The sequence below is a fragment of the Sparus aurata genome, chromosome 23, assembly GCF_900880675.1.
Source record: "Sparus aurata chromosome 23, fSpaAur1.1, whole genome shotgun sequence".
Lineage (NCBI taxonomy): Eukaryota > Metazoa > Chordata > Actinopteri > Spariformes > Sparidae > Sparus > Sparus aurata.
The window spans coordinates 2,171,889-2,195,926 of NC_044209.1; the positions used below are offsets into that span (position 1 = coordinate 2,171,889).

At 39.8% G+C, this 24,038-nt stretch overlaps 1 protein-coding gene across 7 annotated transcripts in view; it reads left to right on the forward strand.

The window, feature by feature from the left end:
- Positions 1 to 11,536, forward strand: part of LOC115575337 (potassium voltage-gated channel subfamily C member 1-like) — a 115,399-nt gene extending 103,863 nt beyond the window's left edge. For all 7 annotated transcript variants that reach the window (XM_030407320.1, XM_030407319.1, XM_030407322.1 and 4 more), the window contains one exon: positions 1,063 to 11,536. Coding sequence is in view for 1 of the 7 variants with exons in the window: in XM_030407328.1 (XP_030263188.1) it covers positions 1,063 to 1,076 (14 nt within the window). In the remaining 6 variants the exon portion in view is untranslated. The remainder of the gene's footprint in view (positions 1 to 1,062) is intronic.
- The last annotated feature ends 12,502 nt before the right edge of the window (positions 11,537 to 24,038 follow it).

The window sequence follows — 24,038 nt, forward strand, 5'->3', positions numbered from 1 at the left end:
TTGAAATTATACTCCATTTATCACAATAATTTGGTCCAATACCGCAATATGAATTGGTAAAAATATTTAGCTTGAGCATTATGAAGATGTCATATTTAGGCCCCAATGGGCAGTTAAGGTATGAAACTAGCGTTACAGTGGCTAACGTATAAAAAAGACATTTAGGAACATTAATGGACTGATGCTGGACTGATCTGCTGAAGTGAAACTGGTGGACAGGTGAATGGTAAAAAAATATACTTCAGTTTACTGACCTGCAGAGGATGAACAGAAATGGAAATGAAGTGAAGAAGTGGAAATCAGCCTGCTGAATGGAAGTTAGACAGAAATTAGTTGAAAATTAACTAATTAACTAATTGAAATGGTATTATCAGCAGAAGTTAAGCAGAAACCGGTTGGAAGTTTCCAGGAAATGTTGATAAAACCAGCTATTTATCAACTGCTTATTGGTCAAAAGGATATCATTAAATCATGTTTGGACAATTGGGGATAATTTGAAAGAAACTTGAAATAGGTTACTTAGTAATTACCAGTTTCTTACCTTGAAATTTGCAGAGTTTCAGGTCAAATATGTAGATCATGAGGTGCAACCAGTTTTTGATTTGGTGGTGCTTAACACCACTGAGTGAATACTTGTGTTAGAATGAGGCTAAATTTGAATTCATGACTATCTACAGGACTGTGTATGTGAGCATATGCCATGAAATCGAAGAAGACATTAATTTACCCACCAGCATCATTCCAATGACTTACTGTATGTAAAATATGGACTTTGACCTTGATCTGCACCAGACCTGGATGTTCCCACATCTACTTATGATTTAAAACAAAATAACTGATTGGTATAGCGTGAAGTCAAATGATTACCAAATGCTTCATCTAAAGTGTTTATCGCCTACTATAAAGTGCTTTCAATCAAATGTAATTTTGATAAACCTGTAATGGTAGTAGAATTGCACAACAAGTTCAAACTCTTTGCCATGGTCTGGTGTCTGCGGGTCAGCAGTCATGACGTATTCACTTCAAATCCTCACTAAACTCTCGTTTCTGCTTCCTTTTCAGTGCTGAGTTTCTAAATCCTCCCCCCCCCTTTCCCTACAAGAAGAGGAAAACAATGAACTTTGAACCGCTGATCCTCCATCTCCTCCAACAGGATTCACTGTAGAAAACGAGTGAGAAAGAGAGAAAGAGACAAAAGAAGATGAGCAGTAGAAATCACCACAGTCACTGACACTGACCTGAACGTTTCATCATCTGTATGACACATTCATATGCAAGCTCGCTGATGATCCCAGTGAAGAAAATGCTTATGATCACATTTCAAGATGGGAAACAAACCATTTCCTCATCTTTTGAACTGATTTTCAGAGCAGACCAGAGCATGGATGCTCCCAGCGTAGCAGCCAGAGGGCCTCTGACAGACTTGGATTTGGAAACCATGTGACAAGGATGCCCTCTATGTCTTTGTTATTTTGCTGTGTTATTGCTTTACTGATCACGCTTTTTTTTTCAAGAAGCTGCAATCACAACTGTTGATTTCCAGTGGATGTTCCATTATTTTGGCACTCAAAGCACTATGCAAGGTGAGGGGTGGTCCATCTTGATGTCTAACAGCTCCGGCAGAGTCTGATCCAGTGTTTCCGCTGGGCTGCACAGGTTGAGCCACCCTGATAATCTCTGCTGAGCTACAGGACCTCTGGCTGAAATCTACTCATACATATCAGAAAACATCAGCCATATCACATTTATATTTGACATGATATAACATCTGAGACAGTTGACATCTTGGGACTTCAAGTTCAACTAATCAAAGAGCCAGTTTAAATCCACCTTGTGATGGAATTAACCCAAAGACAGACATGTGGATGGACATATCTATCATTTGCAGTGAAGGACGGGAAGTGTCCCAGCATCTGCTAAGAAAAAGGAGGTGTCACTGAAAATAAAGATGCGATTTAGCTTTCTCTCTTTCTCTTACTCTCTCTTTCCCTCTCGAGTCTTTACCGTATCTTGACCACCCCCTTCCCTGCATCTCAGCATTGCTGCTGCTCCTCCTCTTTAACAAAACTGCATGGCATGAATGAAACCAATTAAAACCCAGAGAAAGACAGTCAAAGACACAATGGATGGATTTAATAAAATATGAGGAGAAACAAAGGAAGGAGTCTATGAGAAAGGGGGAGAGAGACCAGAGATTTTTTTTTTTTCACCCAGCAATGTCAATGCAAAGTCATCATCATCATCATCATCATCATCATCATCATCATCGTTGTTCAAGCTCCTCTAGAACTCTCAAAACTGGCTGCTAAATGTGCAAAACAGCATCCTCTGCAGCAGACTGCTCTCAGAAGGCATGATGGATGAGGAGGAGCTCCTTCCCCCTCTGAGGGACAGAGGAAGGGGGGGAGGAGATTCTGCAGACCATACACTCTATACCTCTGGGGATGTGGGGCAAGAAGAATGAAGCTTTTTGAAAGAAAGCAGGTATTCAGCAGGAGCGGGAGCACACCTTTGAAAAACTATTCTAGGGACAAAAAAAAAATAATGGCAATGATTGCAAATTAGAAATGCATTTTTATGACATTGTTTACAAGCATGAATATTCTGCATGACTTCTGCAAGCCATTCTGATCTCCCCCATGAATAACAGGGCTAGAAATTGAAAATTTAAACATTAACATTTAAAAGAAATGATCTTATATGCAACAAATTTTAAAAAAGCAGGATTATGTTTAAAAAAAGATTTTCTCAATTTTGTTTTTAATGACAAAACACAATTTAGGAAAAAAAGGGGTTGCATCATGTACCCTGTTTTGTTTCTTTAAGAAATCTTAGGAGATCCCCCGACCCTTTTAAAATCCCAGAAGACTCCTCCCAACGTCTGCAAGTATTTATTCTGCTACTACAACTTTGTCTACTACTACTAATCACCTGGCTGCTACTCTGCTTCTTCTTCCTCCTCTTCCTCCTCTTGTAGCCTTTTACCAGAATCCGTATATGTTACTCTCTCCAATGGCAGCTGTGTGTGTCTGTGTCCCCATTTGGACCCAGGACTTTCAAACAGATGTTGAACTGAACTGTGCTGTCCACTCTGAGATGTCATTGATCCTGTTTGTTTGAAGTGAAAATGTCTATTGTTCCTTTTCTTGGGCCCTTTTCTTGACCTTGATATCCACGGCAAAATCACTCCTTCAAGGTTAGAAATGTCAACTAGGTGAGTTTATTTACCTACATTGTGATACAGGAAGGACTATTTACTTCCTCAGGTGAGAGGGTAAGATGGCTGCCTCATCATCCAGGGCTGTTATTCCACTAGGTTAGATTGATGTCAGATTATGTTGTAATGTTTCTATTCCGAGCAGAAATTTGTTTTTCCTGTGTATTATTAATTAGGGTTGGGGTTAAAATGATATCTGCTTTAAAGGGTTAGGGATTACAATTAGTGCATGTTTTTAATTATCAATTCATGCTGTATCTGCACTCGTTTGAATTTTGAACTAATACATGGCCACAACCAGCTTTTCAGAAATCCAATTTACCTTTGAGGCCACCAATAATTCTGTGAGTCTTTCTTAGCATTCTAAAAGAGAGACTACTCCAACATCTGATTAATTAATTTACCTTTTCAATTATATTTAATCAAATGTCCTTTCATCATGATCTGGTATCAGGTTTTTATTGATACATCTCCTTTATTTCTGTTTAACATATTTAGTTTTTCCCCAAGAAACGACAGAGGAAAAATCAAAGAATCCTGCACTCTGTCCATGACTTCATTACCTGTACAGGATTCTTTGGGTTTCTTTCTAGGTCTGGTGTGCAAGAATCTTTGTTTAGTTACGGTCTAAAAACATTCAAAATTTGTCAAAATCAACCTTTAAAAACCCAGCAAGTGTAACTGTAGAAAACTCCACATTTCATGTCAAATACAGATGAGGTGACGTGTTCTCAGAGGTAGCAGTGACCCTGAAAAACACAAGGAAAGAGAAAGACAGAAGACACAAACTAACAAAAGGATGTCATCTGCAAATAATTTCTCCAGTAGCTTTTTCATGGTGTAGCTTTGCCAAATGCCCTTTAAATCACACATCTCATACTAAATAGCACTCCTTGTAAGATCTCCTACTTCATCTTGAATGTTGTCTTGCGACTTGCCTCCTAAATGGGATTTGTGATTTACTACCCTTACTTGAGTAAGCTTGAATGTAGCCACACCATCACTCGCTTAAAGCTCCCGTATTGTTCAATTTTGATGCTTCTGTCTTCAAAATAACTCAGGAAAATAATCACTTGCTTCATGGTGTTCCTGGTGTTACTTTAAAAGTGTAGCTTCTTTTACAAAGTATTTTTTTAATGACTCAAGTTGAGAAAAAGGTTAGAACCGCCTAAAACATGACGATCATTATCAGTAAAAGGTAATCATCAAAGCCAAACTATTTCAGATTCTGTAAAACTGTCCTAGAACGTGTATGGTCCTGCTAACATGCCAAATGATAACAGTTTTAGCCTAGCTTGTTCTGAAAACACTATTTGACAAGCCCAGGTAAAACATGTAGTAACTATATCATAAGCCTATGAATAAAGGGGGTGAAAACTGAGCAAAAACAGCCAAAGGTTTAGCCTGTAGAGTGGAGACTTTCCAGATTACTAAATTGACTTGATTTGAATGACTTTAGAAATTGTTTAGTGGGGGAATATGCATTTCTCATTTAAACACTGTGGTCAAACTGCTACGACAGGGTGCTTTAACACTGAAACCTGAAAGGAGTCGAGCATCATTCCCTTGTTGAGAGGACAGAAAAGACACAGGCAATAGTGTACAGCTCATCAGTCAAACCAGCATCAGTGGATGAGCAGCAGCTCCTGAGTGGTGGTGCTGGTGGTTTTTCCCTGAGGGTGAGAGGCAGCCATCTTGGCTCTATGTGTTAAAACAGGGTTGGCCAAGTAAGAACAGGCAAAAGTGAGGACACCCTGCTGGGCTGCAGGAAAAACACTATCTTCTCAGAATCTGCAGATAGATTTAGATGAAAAGGTTGAATTACACAGAGACATGGAAATGCCTTTAAAGATGGTAGAAGCACTTTGATTGGACAGAAAGCTAGCAGCTCTGGACAGATGTGTTACAAAAAAAATTAAATTGTTAGAATCTATATTTATCTGGATTTGGATGTGCCGGTACTTCTCATTTTTTTGTCTTCTCATGTCTTTATAATGCGACTCATGTGAGCACTTACATTCACTTGATGCTGTTTATTTATTTTATTACTGGTATTTTGGTTTGTGAGATGATGTGGCCACACCACACCAATTTATGTTTAATTAAACTTTAGTTAGTCTGATTATTTTTACTGTAACAAACAATGAGATGCTTTAGAAGCCATTTATAAGCAACGGCACTGTTGCAATTGATGTTTACTAACCATTATGATTGCTCAGTGAATGCTATAAAAGCATTCCATTGTTTGTTAACAGTGAAATAACTATTAACAAATGTTTAATGAACTATAACTTTATCTTTATAATGGATGTTAAGTCAAAAGTGTGCCACCAGGCCCACTGGACACAGGCCCAGGGGCCAAAAGGCTTTCGGAGCCTTCTGGCTCCACTACACAGAGACACAAAACTGCTTCAGTCTTTTTCTCCTTTTTAGAAAGGGTGGGAGGACTTTTACATGTCGAAGCCCAGGGGCCCGTAGTCCATCCATGTGTGTAGGTTTTTACTTTGTGGCTAACATACAGTAGGGCTATGACAAACACCAAACCAAAATATTCCTCTTCATAGCTTCTTCCCTGTTAAAACAAACTCACACTCAGAAAGAGCAGATGACAGAAAACAAACATGTAATGAAAACTGTCTTGCTATTAGCAGACAAATCTGCAAGATCATGAGCTGCACATGCTTTTTGATAAGGGCTATTGAGCTAAAAGATTTTATTCTGGCAAGCCATTGCTTTTTTCTGGCTGATAAACAGACAGACATGCTTGCTCAGAGGGTCTAAATCCAAATGTCTACCCTGAGGATTTGTGGACTGGATCCCTTGGAGTTTTATCACTGGTATCGTGATGCTTCAACCATTATCCTGTGTTCCACAGAAAGATTGTGTCAGACAGTTAAGACCTACATTATCTGTATTGATAGGAATTCTTGAGCCTGTACCCCACCCCTCAATATATTTTTCTAAACGGTTCTTAATGTTGAGATTGGCAATTAATACAAGATGTGCCAGGTCTGCCATTTAGTTAAGACAGTTTTATTTTGTTGGATATTCACAGTACACTTTCCTTTAACTGTGATTATTTAATATATTATTGTATTATCTGGAGAAGTCTACAGAAAAGGCCCATTCTGGATTCGGACAATGCTGGGCACATTTCACAGACTCTAGAGAACAGACTTGAATATGTGTATCTGTGAGGGAAGTGGTGAAATCAACCAAGGTATGGTAGCTTACTGGAAAGCCCTTCTGTTTCCTACAGAGCAAGTTTACTTTCATTTTTATTGTGTCTAAGGTCGTGCAATGTATGAAATGCAGACTTTCATATTTTGAGACTTTATTAACAGTATAAATCCTATCCTATTTACAGTGTATGCATCCGTGCTGAATGAATCTGATAACTTCAAGGGCCATGGCTGACAAAACAGATCCCCTAGCTGCTTACATGCCAAGCTTTGGCTTCCATACTGTGTTTAAAATTACTGTGTCATCACAGCTCACAGCCTAAATAATGAGTCTAACAATGTTTTTGCTTTTTCTTTCATTTGTTTTTCATTTATATTTTCGAGACACTTTTCTCTGTATCATTATGGGGGAGTCTTAAATAGCAGGGAGCCAAAAATCAATTAGAAAACAGGACTTATCTCAGGAATACACTGTATCAAAACTGAGAGGTGGAATGTTGACGTGTTGTAATGCTGCAGTTTGTCTTTTCAGGAAAGTGTGAAGTTTCAAATAATAGTTTCAAAAGAACATTATGATCAGTCCAGTGAGTACATCTGTATCCCTACAATGTTACTTGAAGCTAGGAAGAAGATTTTTATTTTAGACATTTTGGTGTAAAAAAAGACGTGTCCCACTGTTCCTCCACACCACACCAAGCCTCATTGCTTCCAGGGTGTTGTTTTTCTGTGGTACTGTATGTGATAACATTAGGGATCAGTTCAGATATTTTATCTCACTTGTCTTCCTGAAATATTAAAGTAGAGCTGCAGAAATGTCAAAAAATGTATAATAGCCTTCCATGTACTGTACTGTAGCTATACCAAGGTGAACACAACTCTGTCAGTGTCATTCATTGTGTTAATTTATATGCTTTTAGGATTATTTTTTTTTGCTAAAACTGTACTTTTGGTTTACATATCATATATTTTGCATATTTAACATGTGCAATTGTGATAAATTGTGATCATGAAGATAACAATGCATTGATAAATGCTTTTGTATTCAAGCATGCAGTGACCATAAAGAGAGCCTATGCACGCACCAGTTGGGCCACAGGCTTGATGTCATTGTACTCTTGGAGAACAACTGGTCATGAGTCTCAGACTGTCTTTGGAAGGTTTAGTCAGGAGGCCAGATGTGGCAATTGTAGATATCAGAGGCAGAATAGTTTTTTGTTACAGACTTGTAACCTGGCCACACAGTGCAAAATGATTATAATGGGACATCTACTATGGCCCCAACTCCTCACTGTGCATGTAACCCTAACCCTAAACCCTAAGTCTAGCAATAAAACCGTGTGTGATTGAGCCAATATTTTATAGACACTATTGCAAATCAAAATTGCTGATAGAGATGCGCTGTGTATATAAAGGCTGTGCAAATGAGGGGTTTTTAGAGAAACAAATGTAATGTAGCAACCTGTATCTGGTTCATAGGATTAGGAGTATGAGAGAGATAGATTTAAAAAATAAGGCCAAAATTGAAGCATCTGAGGCCAAGATATTTAGATTTTTAGCCTCGAGCATGAGTCAAGCAACCTACAATTCCCATAATGCCACTGACTGTATCTGTCATAATGCTGCATTTCACTGAACTCAAAACAGTCATCCAAGTCAGAATTCCAAGTTGTAAACTCAGGAAAGAACCACCAAGACTGACTTCACTGACATAAACACACACAACATAACAGCAGTGTGGTGCTGCACACAGTGGACAATTACTTTTTAACTTCACATCTCTTTTTGTTTCATGTTGTGTCATGAAATGTCCTGTTACAACAGATTTGTATTTTACAATATCCATTAAGTTGATTTAAAGCCTTCTTCTCCTGTCTTTTATTGAATGTGCTAATCTGTTAAATCAGCTGCTGTAGTTGTTTGTGAAGTTCACAGGCTTGCCATATAAATGCATCTCGTGAGCAAATGTACTAGGACGCATTTAGACTGGAAGTCAGGAATACCAACTTTGGAAATATTGACTTCCGAGTTGCAATTTGTTGCAGCAGTAGACCCTTGCTGTTCTGGTTCTCAGACATCTTTCACACTCCATGCCAGCATTTTGATTTGAAGGTTCAAATGACAGCAGTCACTGAAGAACATTTTGGTTTGTTCTCCAGTGGTGAAGATCAGGATTTGGATGACTGGTTAAGGCCAGAAACCCTGAAGAATTTTACTTGCAGCCTTTGTGACATTTTTTGAAATTCGCATGAAATAAAAAAAAAAAGCACACAAGTACAAAATAGTTATTTTACATTGGAAGATTGACGTCATTTTTCATCTTCAGTCCTTTGGTGTCCCACAGGAATGACCTTTTTAACATGCTCGGTTTAGCACACGTAGCTATCAGAACAAAAGTAGTTGTGTATTGCTTGGTGCTTACATTGCAAATTTTAGAAAAAGAAATGCCTCAAGGGTTCATGGGATATGGGTATAGCCCTGTGTCGCACCACCGCATCAGAACTCCCCACACCCACCCCTCTCCCGTCATACATTTCCTAAGGCATGTAGCCTCAAAGACCTACCTAACTAAGACTAACACAGACTTATAAAGCAGTAGGAGACACAGAGGTAATGATGGCTACACGGACGAAGACAGACAGAGACCATGATTTTTCCACTGCAGTGTAGCTGGGACAGAGCAATAATAGTACAAGCTAGCTAATTTTTAAGGAAGTCTAACACGTTTGTGTGCTTACAAGTGTGTTCTAAATGCGTGTTTGTCTGTATAAATTATGTGTTTTAGAGAGGACGCATAGACCATATTCTAATGCCATTTCTCCCATTTTCACCCCAACATCACGTGCAGGGTGGAATGCTCAAAAGTCACGCTGCTGTGTTCCAAGTTGCAGGTCGTAGAAACATGGGGAAGTCTTTATCATTTCCACACTTCCCAACTGATCAGTGACTGCAAAGGTGATTGAGAGTGAACATTTAAAGAGACAGAGCAATATTTTCAAGGTAAAACAACATGTTAAATGATGTATTAGCTACCGTTAGCAGTCGACCACTTCCTAGCTATTGTTAAATTTGATATATATAAAGGACATGACAGGAAATGTATAGATTAATACTTCAATATGAAAACACATTTATTTAAGCCTGGCAGTAAAACACATTTGAAGGATCAAGTGATAATGTTAGCTGTGATGTCTGAATGCTTACGATATCTAATGCGTTGTTTCCCACTGAAATATGGTCTGACGTCCTTCCAGATTTTCACCATCTATCATCATTTCAGTTGCTGATCGTGTTTGAAGCAGTTTAACGATAATTTGTCACATTTCCAACGTTTATCCAACTTGCCTGGAACACAGCAGCATAACATCATCCTAGCATTTGAGCTTCCCTGCATAGACTGAGTTAAGTCACGCCCCTGAGAGAAGAATGACAGCTGAGCTAACCAATAGTGCAGCTCTTCTTGAACCGAAATGGCGACCAAACATATCAGGATATACTTTCTTTAATGCTGATCAGAGTTGCAAGTGTCTTTATACAAGAATCCAAGAGAAATGTGATTGGTCTGCGGTAGATCAAAAGCAGCAGAAACAGTTGCCTCGCAGCTCCATGTGAGTTAAAAGGTCCACCCACACCCAAATATGTTATGTCACAGTGGAGGAAAAACATCGGAAATCACGTCTTTAATTTGGGTGCATTCAACCCAGATAATGTTGGGCTCCAAAACTTCAGTCTGCATTTCTTGCATCACCCTCTCCTCTCCATCCCACACTCTTCACCCTCTAGTCTCTTTCTGTCCTTTCCCCCATCTTCCTCCTTCCCCTCCTCCTCCTTCAGTTATTTTGAGGAAGAAGCTTCTTTTTGCATCCCTTGTTCTTGTGTTTTTCTATCCTGTTTTTTGGAGATAAATTCTAAATGCATGCGTGGGAAACTTTAAAATGATGACCTAATTGTGGATGGCCATGTGAAGGGAAGCCTCTCCTCCAAGGAAAAAAAAGAGCATAGGTCTCGTCTTCTCCTCTTCCTTTCTCTGTCAGGTTAGAAGATGTGGTGTTGGATTATTACCATTTCTCTTGAATTCTCTTCATTTTTTGCCCTAATCATTCATTAACTTTTTTTTTTCCTTGTGCTTTTTTTTTAATACTAAAGCAGGGCATTTTTCACCGTCACTTTTCACAGAGCAGCACAGTGTGATGCTATCATGCTCTGGAGGCAAATCAGGCTCAGTTTCATGAGTCCAGTCATGGTTTTCAAAAAAGTTCCAAGCACTGGGGTTTGGAGCTTGTTTGGGAAATCAAGTGGAATAATTCTATTTCTGTGTGTATCACCCTTTGAGAACATATTCCAAGAATGTTTTTGGGGCAACCTTTACTATAATATTGACACTACGTTCACAATTTTTGTTCTGAATCATGGATGCTGAAGTCATGGAAAACTTTTCATTGTTAGACAAGCTGGCTACAATCACCTGTCTCTCTACCTGTCTGTTCAGCTAACCTCCCTTAATTGTTTTCATTGTTTTTTTCATCTTTGCTGTCCCTTTTAAGTCCAGTTGCAGCTGTTCATCCTGTTGCATTTTGGATTCCAAAGCCCTGTTGACTGAATGATTGAGTAGTCAGTTGATCAGCTTGTTGGTTGATGATATGTGTCCACTGAAAAGAGGCAGAGAAAAAAAAGCATGACAGAGACGCAAAGACGAGAGGCTTCCCTCCATCAGTGAACAGAGTTTATTCTATAAAGACTGATGCTGGATCTAATTTTATGGTCTCTACATTGAGAGAGAAAAAAATAAAAAGAATCAAGAGCTGTATAAAATATATTTCAATGGAATGTTTATTATTTACCTTTTCTATTTTTTAAACATGTAAAGAACAAAAAAGGTGAAACTGTAATAGTTCAACAGCATTTGTGCAAAAGAGACTTATAAAAAACAGTTCTGTTGTTAAAACATATGAAGGTTTGACTGTGAATGCTGATTTACCTGAGCAACTCTTCTCCTTTACTGATAGGATAAATGAAAAAAAGAAAAGATGAATAATAATGAAAAAAAAAAATCACAGAACTACTGGGAAAACGCAAACAAATTCAGTTTAAAGAGAAAACTCAAAACTTCATAAAAACATTAAAAGCTAATGCAAAATTTCCCATTTGTGTCTTGTGTGGTTTTTTTGTCGCTGCTTGTTTTGTCACAGTTTTTGTCTGTTTCTGAACGCCCTTTTTAACACACTGTTGCAGGTCTCTAAATATCGAGAGCAATCACCACATCATTCTTATACTGAGGAGGAAATCAGTTTGTCCTGGAAGGAACTGTCATTCACTCAAAACTCACTCAATCAGTGCATTGACACGCGCCACCAACACAATATTTCCCTTTGTCATTGTCTAAAAGAAGATAAACGAAAGTATGTAAGCATAGTGTGACATTTCACAGGTCATACAAACACCGGTTTAACAGCCTGCTCACAGGTTTCTCATTATCAATGTTCATCTTTTGTGTAAGTTTCCCATTCACACCATGTAGCATTAACTTCAGACAGAAAATAGTCCCCCCAGGAATCTGCAGAGAAAAAGTTTAAATAACGCAGAGAGGAATTTTGATTCTGCGGAGAGCAATTCTTAATTCCGCGGCTTGAAAGTTAAAATTCCGCGAACATTCAAAAAAAACATACTTTCTTTTAAAAAACATACTTTTTTTAATGTAATAATGAATTAAGTATTCTCTTATGAAATTAATTGCAATACCAGAACAATGTAAAACATTGTGGAACCTACTATTACTGGTTTTAAAATGATCAACACCAACATTTTCTGTGTCCCTGTTGGGCAGATTTATTTGCAACATAAAAAGTGCAAAACTTTTCACCAAACTATGGGTGAAGGTTTAGGAACTAGCAGTGAAACTAGCAGTTCCTCTTAAGTTCTGGTGTCACTGCAGGGGAGCTGGTGTCAGTGAACACAGAACCAGACTGAGCTGCTCGTCAGAACATTTCTCTACACACCTGAGTCAGCCTTCCTGCGGTGGAGTGATTGACAGCGTGTGATTAACACGAGCTCGACAGCAGCTCAAACTGTGACTGTACAGTCAGAGCTGCGACACGTTTGTTTGACGATGATTCAGGTGTTCTTCACTCACCTGGTGGATGGAAACTTGAGTCTGTCGCTTCACTGCACGTTGATAATTAAGTTATTTTCATTATCAACGTGTACTTCTACTGTGAGTCTAGAGCCCAGTCTATCTGACAGCGACATCTAGCGGCCGGGATGAAAACTACATGCAAAATGTGATATTCCGCGGAGGGTCTTTGAATCCGCGGACGGCCGAGAAATCTGCGGTAAATTCAGCGATCGCGGAATCGCGGATTCCTGGGGGGACTAAGAAAATATAAAAAATGAAAGTGAACCACAAATGTCTCAGTTCATCACATTGATGAAACCATGTGAAATGGCTCAGCTGTGTGAATAAGTATGTAGATTTTACTGTGCAAACACTGATATTCTGGTAATTTAAGAGCACATTTTCAGACCAATTCTCTACTTTGATTAGAACAGATGCTGTTGAAGTTAGAATGATGTAACTTGTGTTAGATGAGGGAACCCAAACTAATGGTGCTTAAAACACCTGTTGTGTTGTATTGTTATGATGCAAAATGCCTCTACAGTATACATTTTTGCCTCTGTCTTTATTTCTAAAAGAGGGTAAAAAAAACCAAAAACCTCAAGCATAGGATAATCCTAGGAGGTCCTTTTGTTTCACTTGCCTCTCAGGACTTCATACTAGGATCCTGTGTTCCCTTAAATTAACTGACTTCCTACACAGTTTGTAACTCTGTCCACTGTGATCAGACCATAAAAAATAAATACATAATTTACGGATCCTACATAGGTCTATTTTAAGGAGTATTTTACCTGACAAAAAATTCAACAGCATCAACAGTAGATCATTGTCTTTTACCTCTTTTTTCTACATCTGCTGGGCCAAACCTTAATATGATATACAGTGCCTTGCAAAAGTATTCACCCCCCACATTTTGTCATGTTTTAACCACAAATGTAGTTGTATTTTATTGGGATTTTATGTGATAGACCAACACAAAGTGGTGCATAATTGTGAAGTGGAAGGAAAATTATACATGGTTTTAATTTTTTTTTTCTTTACAAATAAAAAACAGAAAAGTGGTGTGCAAAGTGTTCACCCCCCTTTACTCTGATACCATTAAATAAAATCCAGTGCAACCAGTTGCCTTCAGAAGTCACCTAATCAGTAAATGGAGTCCACCTGTGTGTAATCTAATCTCAGTATAAATACAGCTATTCTGTAAAAGCCTCAGAGGTTTGCTAGAGAACATTAGTGAACAAAAAGCATCATGAGGCCCAAGGAACACACCAGACAGGTCAGGGATAAAGTTGTGGAGAAGTTTAAAGCATGATTAGGATATGAAAAAATATCCCAAGCTTTGAACATCTCACAGAGCACTGTTCAATCTATCACCTGAAAATGGAAAGAGTTTGGCACAACTGCAAACCTACCAAGACATGGCCGTCCACCTAAACTGACAGGCTGGGCAAGGAGAGCATTGATCAGAGAAGCGGCCAAGAGGCCCATGATAACTCTGGAGGAGCTGCAGAGATCCACAGCTCAGGTGGGAGAATCTGTCCACAGGACAACTATTAGTTGTGCACTCCACAAATCTGGCATTTATGGAAGAGTGGCAAGAAGAGAGCCATTGTTGAAACAAAGCCATGCAGTATGCCACAAGCCATGTGGGGGCACAACACACATGTGGAGGAAGGTGCTCCGGTCAGATGAGACCAAAATTGACATTTTTGGCCTAAATGCAAAACACTATGTGTGGCAGAAAACAACACTGCACATGACCCTGAACACACCATCCCCACCGTGAAACATGGTGGTGGCAGCATCATGCTGTGGGGATGCTTGTCTTCAGCAGGGACAGGGAAGCTGGTTTGAGTTGATGGGAAGATGGATGGAGCCAAATACAGGACAATCTTGGAAGAAAACCTGTTAGAGTCTGCAAAAGACTTGAGACTGGGGTGGAGTTTCACCTTCCAGCAGGACAACGAGCCTAAACATACAGCCAGAGCTACAATGGAATGGTTTAGATCAAAGAATAAATATGTGTTAGAATGGCCCAGTCAAAGTCCAGACCTAAATCAACTTAAGAATCTCTGGAAAGACTTGAAAATTGCTGTTCACAGACACTCTCCATCCAATCAGACTACGCTTGAGCTATTTTGCAAGGAAGAATGGGCAAATATTTCATTCTCTATATGTGCATCGCTGGTAGAGACTTACCCCAAAAGACTTGCAGCTGTCATTGCAGCAAAAGGTGGTTCTATAAAGTATTGACACAGGGGGGTGAATACTTTTGCACACCAAACTTTTCTGTTTTTTATTTGTAAAAAAAATAATAAAATCATGTATCAATTTCCTTCCATTTCACAATTATGCACCACTTTGTGTTGGTCTATCACATCCCATCCCAATAAAATATGTTTACATTTGTAGTTAAAACGTGACAGAATGTGGAAAAGTTCAAGGGGGGTGATTACTTTGGCAAGGCACTGTATGCTAATTATGAACCACTATGCTGCTACAGCTAGATTAAGATTTTATTTATTTATTCATCTTTTAATGTTCCAACTAAATTTAATGACAACTTAACACATTTCCTCTATCATAATCCTGTTTTTTTCAACATGCCAAGTTAGTAGCTGAGAGAAGGTGATTGAAAGTTGCCAAAGAATCCCAAAAAAATACTATCATATTACACTGAGCAGATACTGCAAGAAATAACATAACCTCAGAGAACGAGGATGTAGACAGCTGGCCTGGCTGGGCTGGGCCAGCAGATTGTATGTTGGACTCACTCCACATTAGCTACAGTACTAGGCATCTGGCAGGTCAGGTCAGCAACTGAGATCTAAGTAGGAAGTGCTTCATATAGGTTTTCTTTGTATTTGCATTAAGATACTCTTAACCTTCTTTTAGGTGAGGAATGTACATCTGTGAATTTTGTGAAACTGAAACAACATGGCAGGTACTGATTGGTTCATGGCTTCATGAGAAGGGAAATAAACTTCTCCAGATCCATATTGTGTGATGTGGTCTCAATTTTTAATTTGTAGCGCTTACCCCAGGTAGTGAGTTTAGGTTGTAATGATGGAACTCCCTTAATGAATATTGTGATATAGCTGTGGTAATTGCAAACACTGCTATTTGTAGTTGACAAATGAGGGTACTTGTTCCAAAATTTGAGAGATCATAATATTTTCAGTTAGTTAGAGACAAAAAGTGTTACAGCCATCCCTGGTCTCCCCTACATTTAAAGTTTGTGTGACAGCAACAAGAAATGCAATTTTGTTAAGAAAGTTGTCTTTTTTCACACCACAATTTGGCTAAATTCAGTTTCAGTGTACTGGTATTGTGCGCGCTGGCTAACTAAATTACGCTATCCAATAAACCAAGGAATGATGAGAATGATATAAGACATTTTGGAAATAATTAAGCAACCTCAAGCTTATCTGGGGGAAAAAATTAATGTAAGAAATGTACCTCAAATCAAAATAGTAGCGAGGTTATCATAAGCTGCTGATTTGCAACAGGTCATCATGGAGCACATATGAGGTGTTATCTAGAATGACACTATATTTGATATGGTTACAATATTATTTACTATTATGCCTTTTGACTTTGCTGTTTGGTCAATAATAATGTATTTATCACTGCCACTGTTCAACCCATACTGTAGGAATGTAAAATACATCTAATAAATAGATTGCTGTAATGATTTGCAAACCTGACCACAAGGGGTCACTGTTCAGCCAATAATCACACAAACTGCAGGGAAAGACAACTTGTGAATCAATAACCTGGTACAGCCACTGAAAACCCTTCAGGTTATCATGGACACTTCAGCTCTGCGTGACAGCTGGGTCAGCATGGCAAGGCCAGTTTACTGCAGATTCGCACACTGTTGATTTTTAAGTTCTTATCTCCATCATATTTGAGATGAATAACATTATTGTGTTCCTTCCTTCCTCCCTCATTCATTGGGATCATCCAGACTCTCTGCTGTATGAGTAAATAATGTTAGCCAACTTTGTTAAAACTCTCATGAGCAAGCCAATAATGGAAATTCAAACAGACCTATTTGGCATTTGGGAAGTAGAGTAATGTGTAAAAAATCCATTATATAAAGCAGGATTTACAGTGCGATGCAACTTCTTCTGCAGCACACTTGAAATGTGTCTAGGAGAAAAATGTGTTTATAAGCAGCTGTTTAAAATCAAGAAATGTAATGAAGTATCAAGTTAAAACACTGTCCGTCAGGTTTTACTGATATTAGGGGTTAATAATATTAGGGTTGAGCAAAACACTTGACAATGATTGATAAGAACAGATGCAGAGCCGGGTAACCATGAACCATGCTATGCTGTAACAGGGGCCTGGTTTTGGCTTGATCACTCATTATACAACTGGACTAGACTGCCATGAACCGGCCTTTGGGTACATTTGTATTTGTGTTTCCTGCTGTCTTGTACGTGTAGTAAATCATGTATCTGGCCTGTGCAGGCTAAATCTCTTTCATGGTTGACATCCAGTTTTGTCTCATAGGACATTTGGACTGACATCTACAAAAAGAAACATGGCATCTTTGCCAATAGGTGTAATAAGTTTGTTAAATATTGTTTTATCCAGGTAGAGCACAGGGCTCGAGACCAATGCCGTTGTGTCATCGTGTGGACAAAAATGGAGTTTGTGAAGCACAGATCATCCCCAGGATGCCGCTGGGACAAAGGGGATTTTTGTATGTCTTTCATGTATGTAACATTTATTCTACTGCTTAGCAAATGATAAGCTAAACCCAGCGGCAATTGCAACAGAGCAGGTTTTCTCATGCCGTTACTAAACTCACTATTACAGGCTCACTGGCTGGCTGCTGAGTATAGATGGGAGACGCACCATATGTTTCCCTGATCATTATAGGCCTACGCTGTAAACCAGAAATCCTGTTGAAATTGGCAGTAGGGGAGCGAGGTGGGTGTTTGGCTAAAGGACCAAATAGCTAATGGTTATTATAGTTAATAATAGCTGATTGCTATTAGTAGATAGTTACAATTCAATGGCCTGATGGGAATGTCACACTGAGAGCAGAGACGGTGGATCCAAATGCACGAGACGACATAAATGGCAGAACTTTCTTTCCAAAAATAGCATCAAAAGCAGGTAAAATGAACAGACAATTAAAAAAGGACTAAACTAATGATTCAACTTTAATACAAACTAAACTGATGTGGGGATGATGTGCAGGTGAAAAAAGGCAGAGAAGCACAGGTGCCTTCTGGGAGTGAAGGGTGTACTTGATCTGTAGTCATGTTTGGGTGGTTGGTGTATGGTAACTGGTATCCTCATGAATGTCAGGACCCAAGGTTTCCAAGAAGAACATTGCATTGAAATTGCACTTCACCTATTTGTTCATGTAATGTTGTGGTTGACCAGTTTATTTGTGAAGATGTAGGTTGTTCAGTAGGAATATGTCTACTGATTCTTGCTGAGGAACTTAAATCTTAGGGATCACAAATTGTTAGATTTGGTATTTTCATGGAATTGTTCAACAATAAGAACTACAGAAGAAGACCAGACATACTCTTACATTAACAGCCAATGTGGATGTTTGAGTTTATTACGGCAGATGTTACATTTACAACTTTACTTGTGTTAAAATGCACCATAGCTACTGTAGCCTTTTCCGGGCTACCGTGAGTTCTTCTCGCACACACAAGCACACGTTTCTGGTGTTTAACTCTCTTTTATTTCTTACTAACACCAACTACACAATAATACTGCCAGGGGGTCCGAACCTGGCTCATGCATCTCATCCTCTTGCTTCCTGGCTGCTCTCCTGAGCTTCTCCCATGCGTCCTCCATCTGAGGTCCAGCACGCTACTGCATTTAAAGGGAAAGAGTGATTTGTAATTGAGTGCCAGCTCTGCCAATCACTCACCTGGCGCTGCTCCCCCGAGTCCTCTCCACCTCTCTCTCATCCACAGCCGTGCCTCGACCATGCTCACCTCCACACTACAAACCAAGTGTCAGTCCATTGGCTCACTTATCTATGACCTCACACCTCCACTCTTACTTTAACAAGAGCAGGTTGATCTCTCAAGTTCAGACAGACACACACACACTTGCACACACACACACACACACACACACACACTCACACAAACTCACACAAACATTGCGTGATATTTGAAGTCGTAACAAACACACCCTGCATGGAGGTCAAAGTCCTTATATTGACCCTGGTGCTGTAGTGAACTATTCAAGGTTGTTACACATAGAAACACACACACATCCCCATTATGTAACTCAGTCTCTGACTGGTCGGTATTCAGGTCTGTCCCTTCCCCCTGTACAGTTCATGGCCTGTGAGACATACACAGACTGACAGTAGGATGTCCTCTTAACCGCTGCCACAAACCCTGAATCAGCAGAACTGAGTAGAAACAACCTCTGAAGGGGAAAGACACACACACACACACACACACACACACACAAACACACACACATACACACACACACACACACACACACACACACACAAATACACCAATAATAATAATAATAATAATAATAATAATAATGATAATAAACAATAATTAAAGCTGCAAGCAGCGTTGAACGGGCCCTCGCAGTCCATGCGCGTCGGGGCATGCCGCCGTCGATGCATGCTGCCGTCGGGGCATGCTGAAGCAACACCTTCCGCTGAGGAAATCGTTGCTTTATAATTCGATGGCTCGCTATTGCCGGTGTGAAATAATGTACGCTGAAGTCAAAAAAATTGTGTGAGCTGCTGCATGATTCCCCAGACAAAGACTGAGTCGATGGTCCGCCTCTTGAGCTGGCTGAAGAGAATGCGCACACGAGGCATGATGCAATGAAATAGTTGCAGGAAGAAGCTGAAAGAGTCATCCTCCAGTAGCCTCACAAACCTTCCAGCTTCTCGCACAGTAGTAGGCTCAAACTCCCCTAATGGTTTCAAAACACTGGATGATGTCACCTTTGTGCTAAAACAGTGTTCACTGCACAGATATGGAAGTTTCATCTTACTCTGTTTGCTCTTGGGAGTCTGTGTGCCACCACTCTGTCACACACACTGGTTCTCTTGGATGATCAGAGAATCCAGCCAGGTCAGAGAAGAACTGATTAGCTGATGGGATGGGAGATGTCACCTGCTGCATGATAAAAGCTGAAGAGGAAGAAATTGCAGCTCATGGGGGAGTTGCTGTTGTGCTTTTCCCTCTGGGGCTTTAGCAGCCAAAAGTATAAGTCCTACCTCTGAAATAAGACCACCAGCTGAAAGCCAACAAGATTTCCTACATTTCTATGTATATATTGTCTATTTCTTCCATCTGCTCTCCACTGTAGCGATGATGTCACGCACTCTAGCTCACGCAATACACACCCATTATAAAATCAGAAGACGGCCTAAAAATCTTTAAAACTAAAACTGTGATGATTTGAAAACCGCACAAGATTTTTAAAAACTGAATACATGCTGTAGTAGTAAATTTTAATATTCCCTTTTTACTTGAGATGCCTCCACACCCTGCTTTCCCCCAAGGTATCAGATCTCTTTGTTTGCTACCCATTTGTGTATTTTAATGTCTAGACCTTGTAATTGCATTTCAAGTTTCGGAGACACCCAACCTCTCACTTTCTCATGATATACTCAAACCCTTTTGTATTTTAAATTGTGTTGATTAGACCTCTCAATCACACTCCAGGATGTCGGTGCTGATACCTGTGAAACTCAAGAGTGTGAAAAGACATTCTGAGTAGGGGGCCGACCCCACAGCAGACAAAGGATGTAAAACACACCCAAGGGGTGGGTTTTTCCTCAGGCATAAATGTTCAAGTTTCCTGATGTTCAGGGTTTTTCTTCATTTTGAACCGCTCGGATGTTGATTGACCTTTTCTTTGCAAAGAAAATAAAACTTTGTCGGCCGGCAAGAAGTCTCTATTTCATTCTTCACCAAGAGCAGAAAATTTCCACAACAATGCCCAATAGTTTGAGGTCTTCTAACTCCTTAAAAAGTTAGAATTGTGTGTCTAGCTCAAAGTATGAGGGACAAGGAGAGGTTGAAGGTCGATGAGTTTTGAAGAGGACTTGAAGATTTCCCCATTTAATCCCATTGAAACTAATTAGACTGCGACCAGAGCGCCATCTATTGGCCGATTTGCACCAAATTTTACACAAATCCTCATCAGGCCATACCACACAATGCTGAACATTCATGTGATAATCAGACAGCATTTTGTAAAGATATGCAAGATTGTCTGTTTTCAACACAATATGCAGGAATTTGTCATTTTGTATTTCGGGCAGTTTATGGACTATCAAAATTCTTTTGATAACTTTTTGTCAGGAGGGTCTACAGATGCTACATGCAAAGTTAGTGCAAATTGGTCAAATTCTCTAGGAGGAGGTCGAAAAAGTACGTTTTTCATGTGTCGCGATTTTGCTAACGGAAAGTTACTGCAAAAGTGGGCGTGGCCTACACCAAACAATTCAGCTAAATTCAGGGAATACATAGATACGAGGATTAATGATCTGCAACATTTTAAGTGTGAGTAATGAGTGAAAAAGTCTTTTGCGTTGAAAATAGCGCCACCTGCTGGTCATTTTTGGTGTGTGAGTCACAGGGGCCATCCTATAGCACCTCTATGAATTTCATTTCCATAAGTGTTATGGTGTGGGCACAGGGCCAAATATAAAATTAACCACCTTGTGGTCAGCGTCTGAAATTTTGCACAGGACCTCAGGGGCTCATGGGGAAGTAGTATCCTGAGTTTCATGTCATTAGACCTGACCACTGTGGAAATATCCAACACTTCCTGTTTTGAACCAAATCTGCAGGAAGTTGTTATTTAACAACTTTAAAATTATTTGTTTTAATTAAAATCCCCGAGTAACATTTTGTCAGGAGTGTCCACAGATGCTGTGTGCCAAGTTTCGTGCAAATTGGTGAAATCGCCTGTGAGGAGTTCGAAAAAGTAGGTTTTTCATTTGTCGTGATTTTGCGAATGGAAAGTTATCGCAAAAGTGGGCGTGGCCTATACAACAAAATCCAGCTGAATTGAGGGAACATGTAGATATGAGGTTTAACAATGTGCGACACATTATGTGGGAGTTATGGGCCAAAAACGCTTTCACGTGTAACATGAACATGTTTAATATTTGCGACGCTGTGCGGAGCTGAGCACGCACAGCGTGTGATGTCACGTGGACCAGACAAACAGCCAATCAAGACGCGAGCTGAGTCAGCTGTATTTCTCCGTCAGCCTTTAACTTACCTGTTGCCTGTTGCCATGGTTACAGCTCGCGCTGTAATGCATACAGCCCACACTCTCGTCGTCTCCATGACTTTTTCAGCCAGTAATAGGCCTAAAACAACCACCACTGCATCTTCTGGTTCATCCGCCATGTTTGTTTACACTGAAGTCACGTTTGACCACGCGAGATTTGTAATATTGAGCGTGAAGAACCTGATACTCTGCTGAAGAATCGATTAGTGTGTGGTGTGCACTACGGAGAACACCACACACTATAAGATCAGCAGAGAGAGAGATCTTGTGCGATCTGGCTTTTGTTATCATCAAGTGTGTGGTCTCCTAATCTGTGAAGGTTTGAAAAATCCTGTAGTGTGTACCCGCCTTTACTCTGTTTGCTCTTGGGAATCTGTGTGCCACTATTCTGTCACACACACTGGTTCTCTTGGGAGATCTTGAAGAAAATCCAGATAATCCAGCCATATCAGAGAAGAACTGATTAACTGATTGGATGTGAGATGTCACCTGCTGCATGATGAAAGCTGAAGAGGAGGAAATTGCAGCTCATGGAGGAGTTGCTGTTGTGTTTGTCCCTCTGGGGCTTCAACAGCCAAAAGTGTAACATCTGTCCTACATCTGAAATGAGACCATCAGCTTAAAGCCAACAAGATTTCCTACATGTCTATGTATATATTGTCTATGTGAAGTGAAAGATGTGGGATCCAAGTCAAGCTGAAGAGAACTTTTTCTCCAGTTCTTCCAGCTGCTCTCCACTGTAGCTATGATGTCACGCATTCTAGTTCACGCAATACCAGTGTTGGGAATAACGGCGTTAGAATAAACGGCATTACTAACAGCGTTACTTTTTTCAGTAACAGGTAATCTAACCAATATTACTATTTCCATCATTACATTGCCGCTACCCTTACCGACTATTAAATGTGGGGCGTGACAAACTAAAGCTTATCACTGAAGCTGTTGTCATCCATCTCGGCTCTCAGCCACCGGAGCTGCAGAGCTGTATTTTTTTTCCTCCGGTGAGGGAGGAGGGAGGAGCGAGACAACCGCATAAGTGATGATGATTGGCTCCCCAACATTGAGTGAGAGTTCTTAAGCCAATCAGTGGCAATGTTCGGTGTACAAACAAGCCACACACGCACACAGCAGCCTCACACACTCAAACTAGCAGAGTGGAACTGCGGCTATGGCGAGTCCGGAGGGAAAGTTAATGTTTTCAAAGTGGAAGTACAGACACTACTTTAATCTCATCTGTCCACGTCCGTTGTAAGCAACTCTGATCTAATGAAGCTTCTCTAAACGGCACACGCTTCTACAAAACTAACACTGGACAAAACTCTGTTGCTGACGCTGCTGATGATGATAGCAGGCCAGGTGTGGCTAACGTGTGCTTCGCTAACAGCTTCACATAAACTTGTGACACAGACTTTACTGAATGCAATGATAGACAGGTATGATGTTGAGACCTTGCTTCCATTATCAGCAGCTGACTCAGACTCCTTCAGAGCACTCATTGGCAAAATATCGGGGAGAGCAGGTGCTGGTCCGCCATGCAGAAATACATTTTCTTAATACATATGTAGATGCCAAGTAGCTAAAATGACTGCCGAGCTCAAAAGGGGGAAGAAATAAAAGTAACGCAATAGTTAATTTCCTGGTAACTAATTACTTTTCTAGTGGACTAATTTGGTTACTAACTCAGTTACTTTTTAGGAGAAGTAACTAGTAGCGATTACTAATTACTTTTTAAAAGTAACGTGCCCAACACTGCGCAATACACAACCATTATAAAATCAGAAGACAGCCTACAAATCCTTAAAACTAAAACTGTGATGATTTGAAAACCATGAAAGATTTTTAATAAGTGAATACATGCCCAAGAGTTTGAGGTCTTCTGACTCTTTAAAAGTTAGAATGGTATGTCTAGCTCAAAGTATGAGGGACAAGGAGAGGTTGAAGGTCGATGAATTTGGAGGGGACTTGAAGATTTCCCCATTTAATCCCATTGAAACTAATTAGACTGCGACCAGAGTGCCATCTATTGGCCGATTTGCACCAAATTTTACACAAATCCTCATCAGGCCATACCACACAATGCCGAACATTTCTGTGATAATCAGACAGCATTTTGTAAAGATATACAAGATTGTCTGTTTTCAACACAATATGCAGGAATTTGTCATTTTATATTTCGGGCAGTTTATGGACTATCAAAATTCTTGTGATAACTTTTTGTCAGGAGGGTCCACAGATGCTTCACGCAACGTTT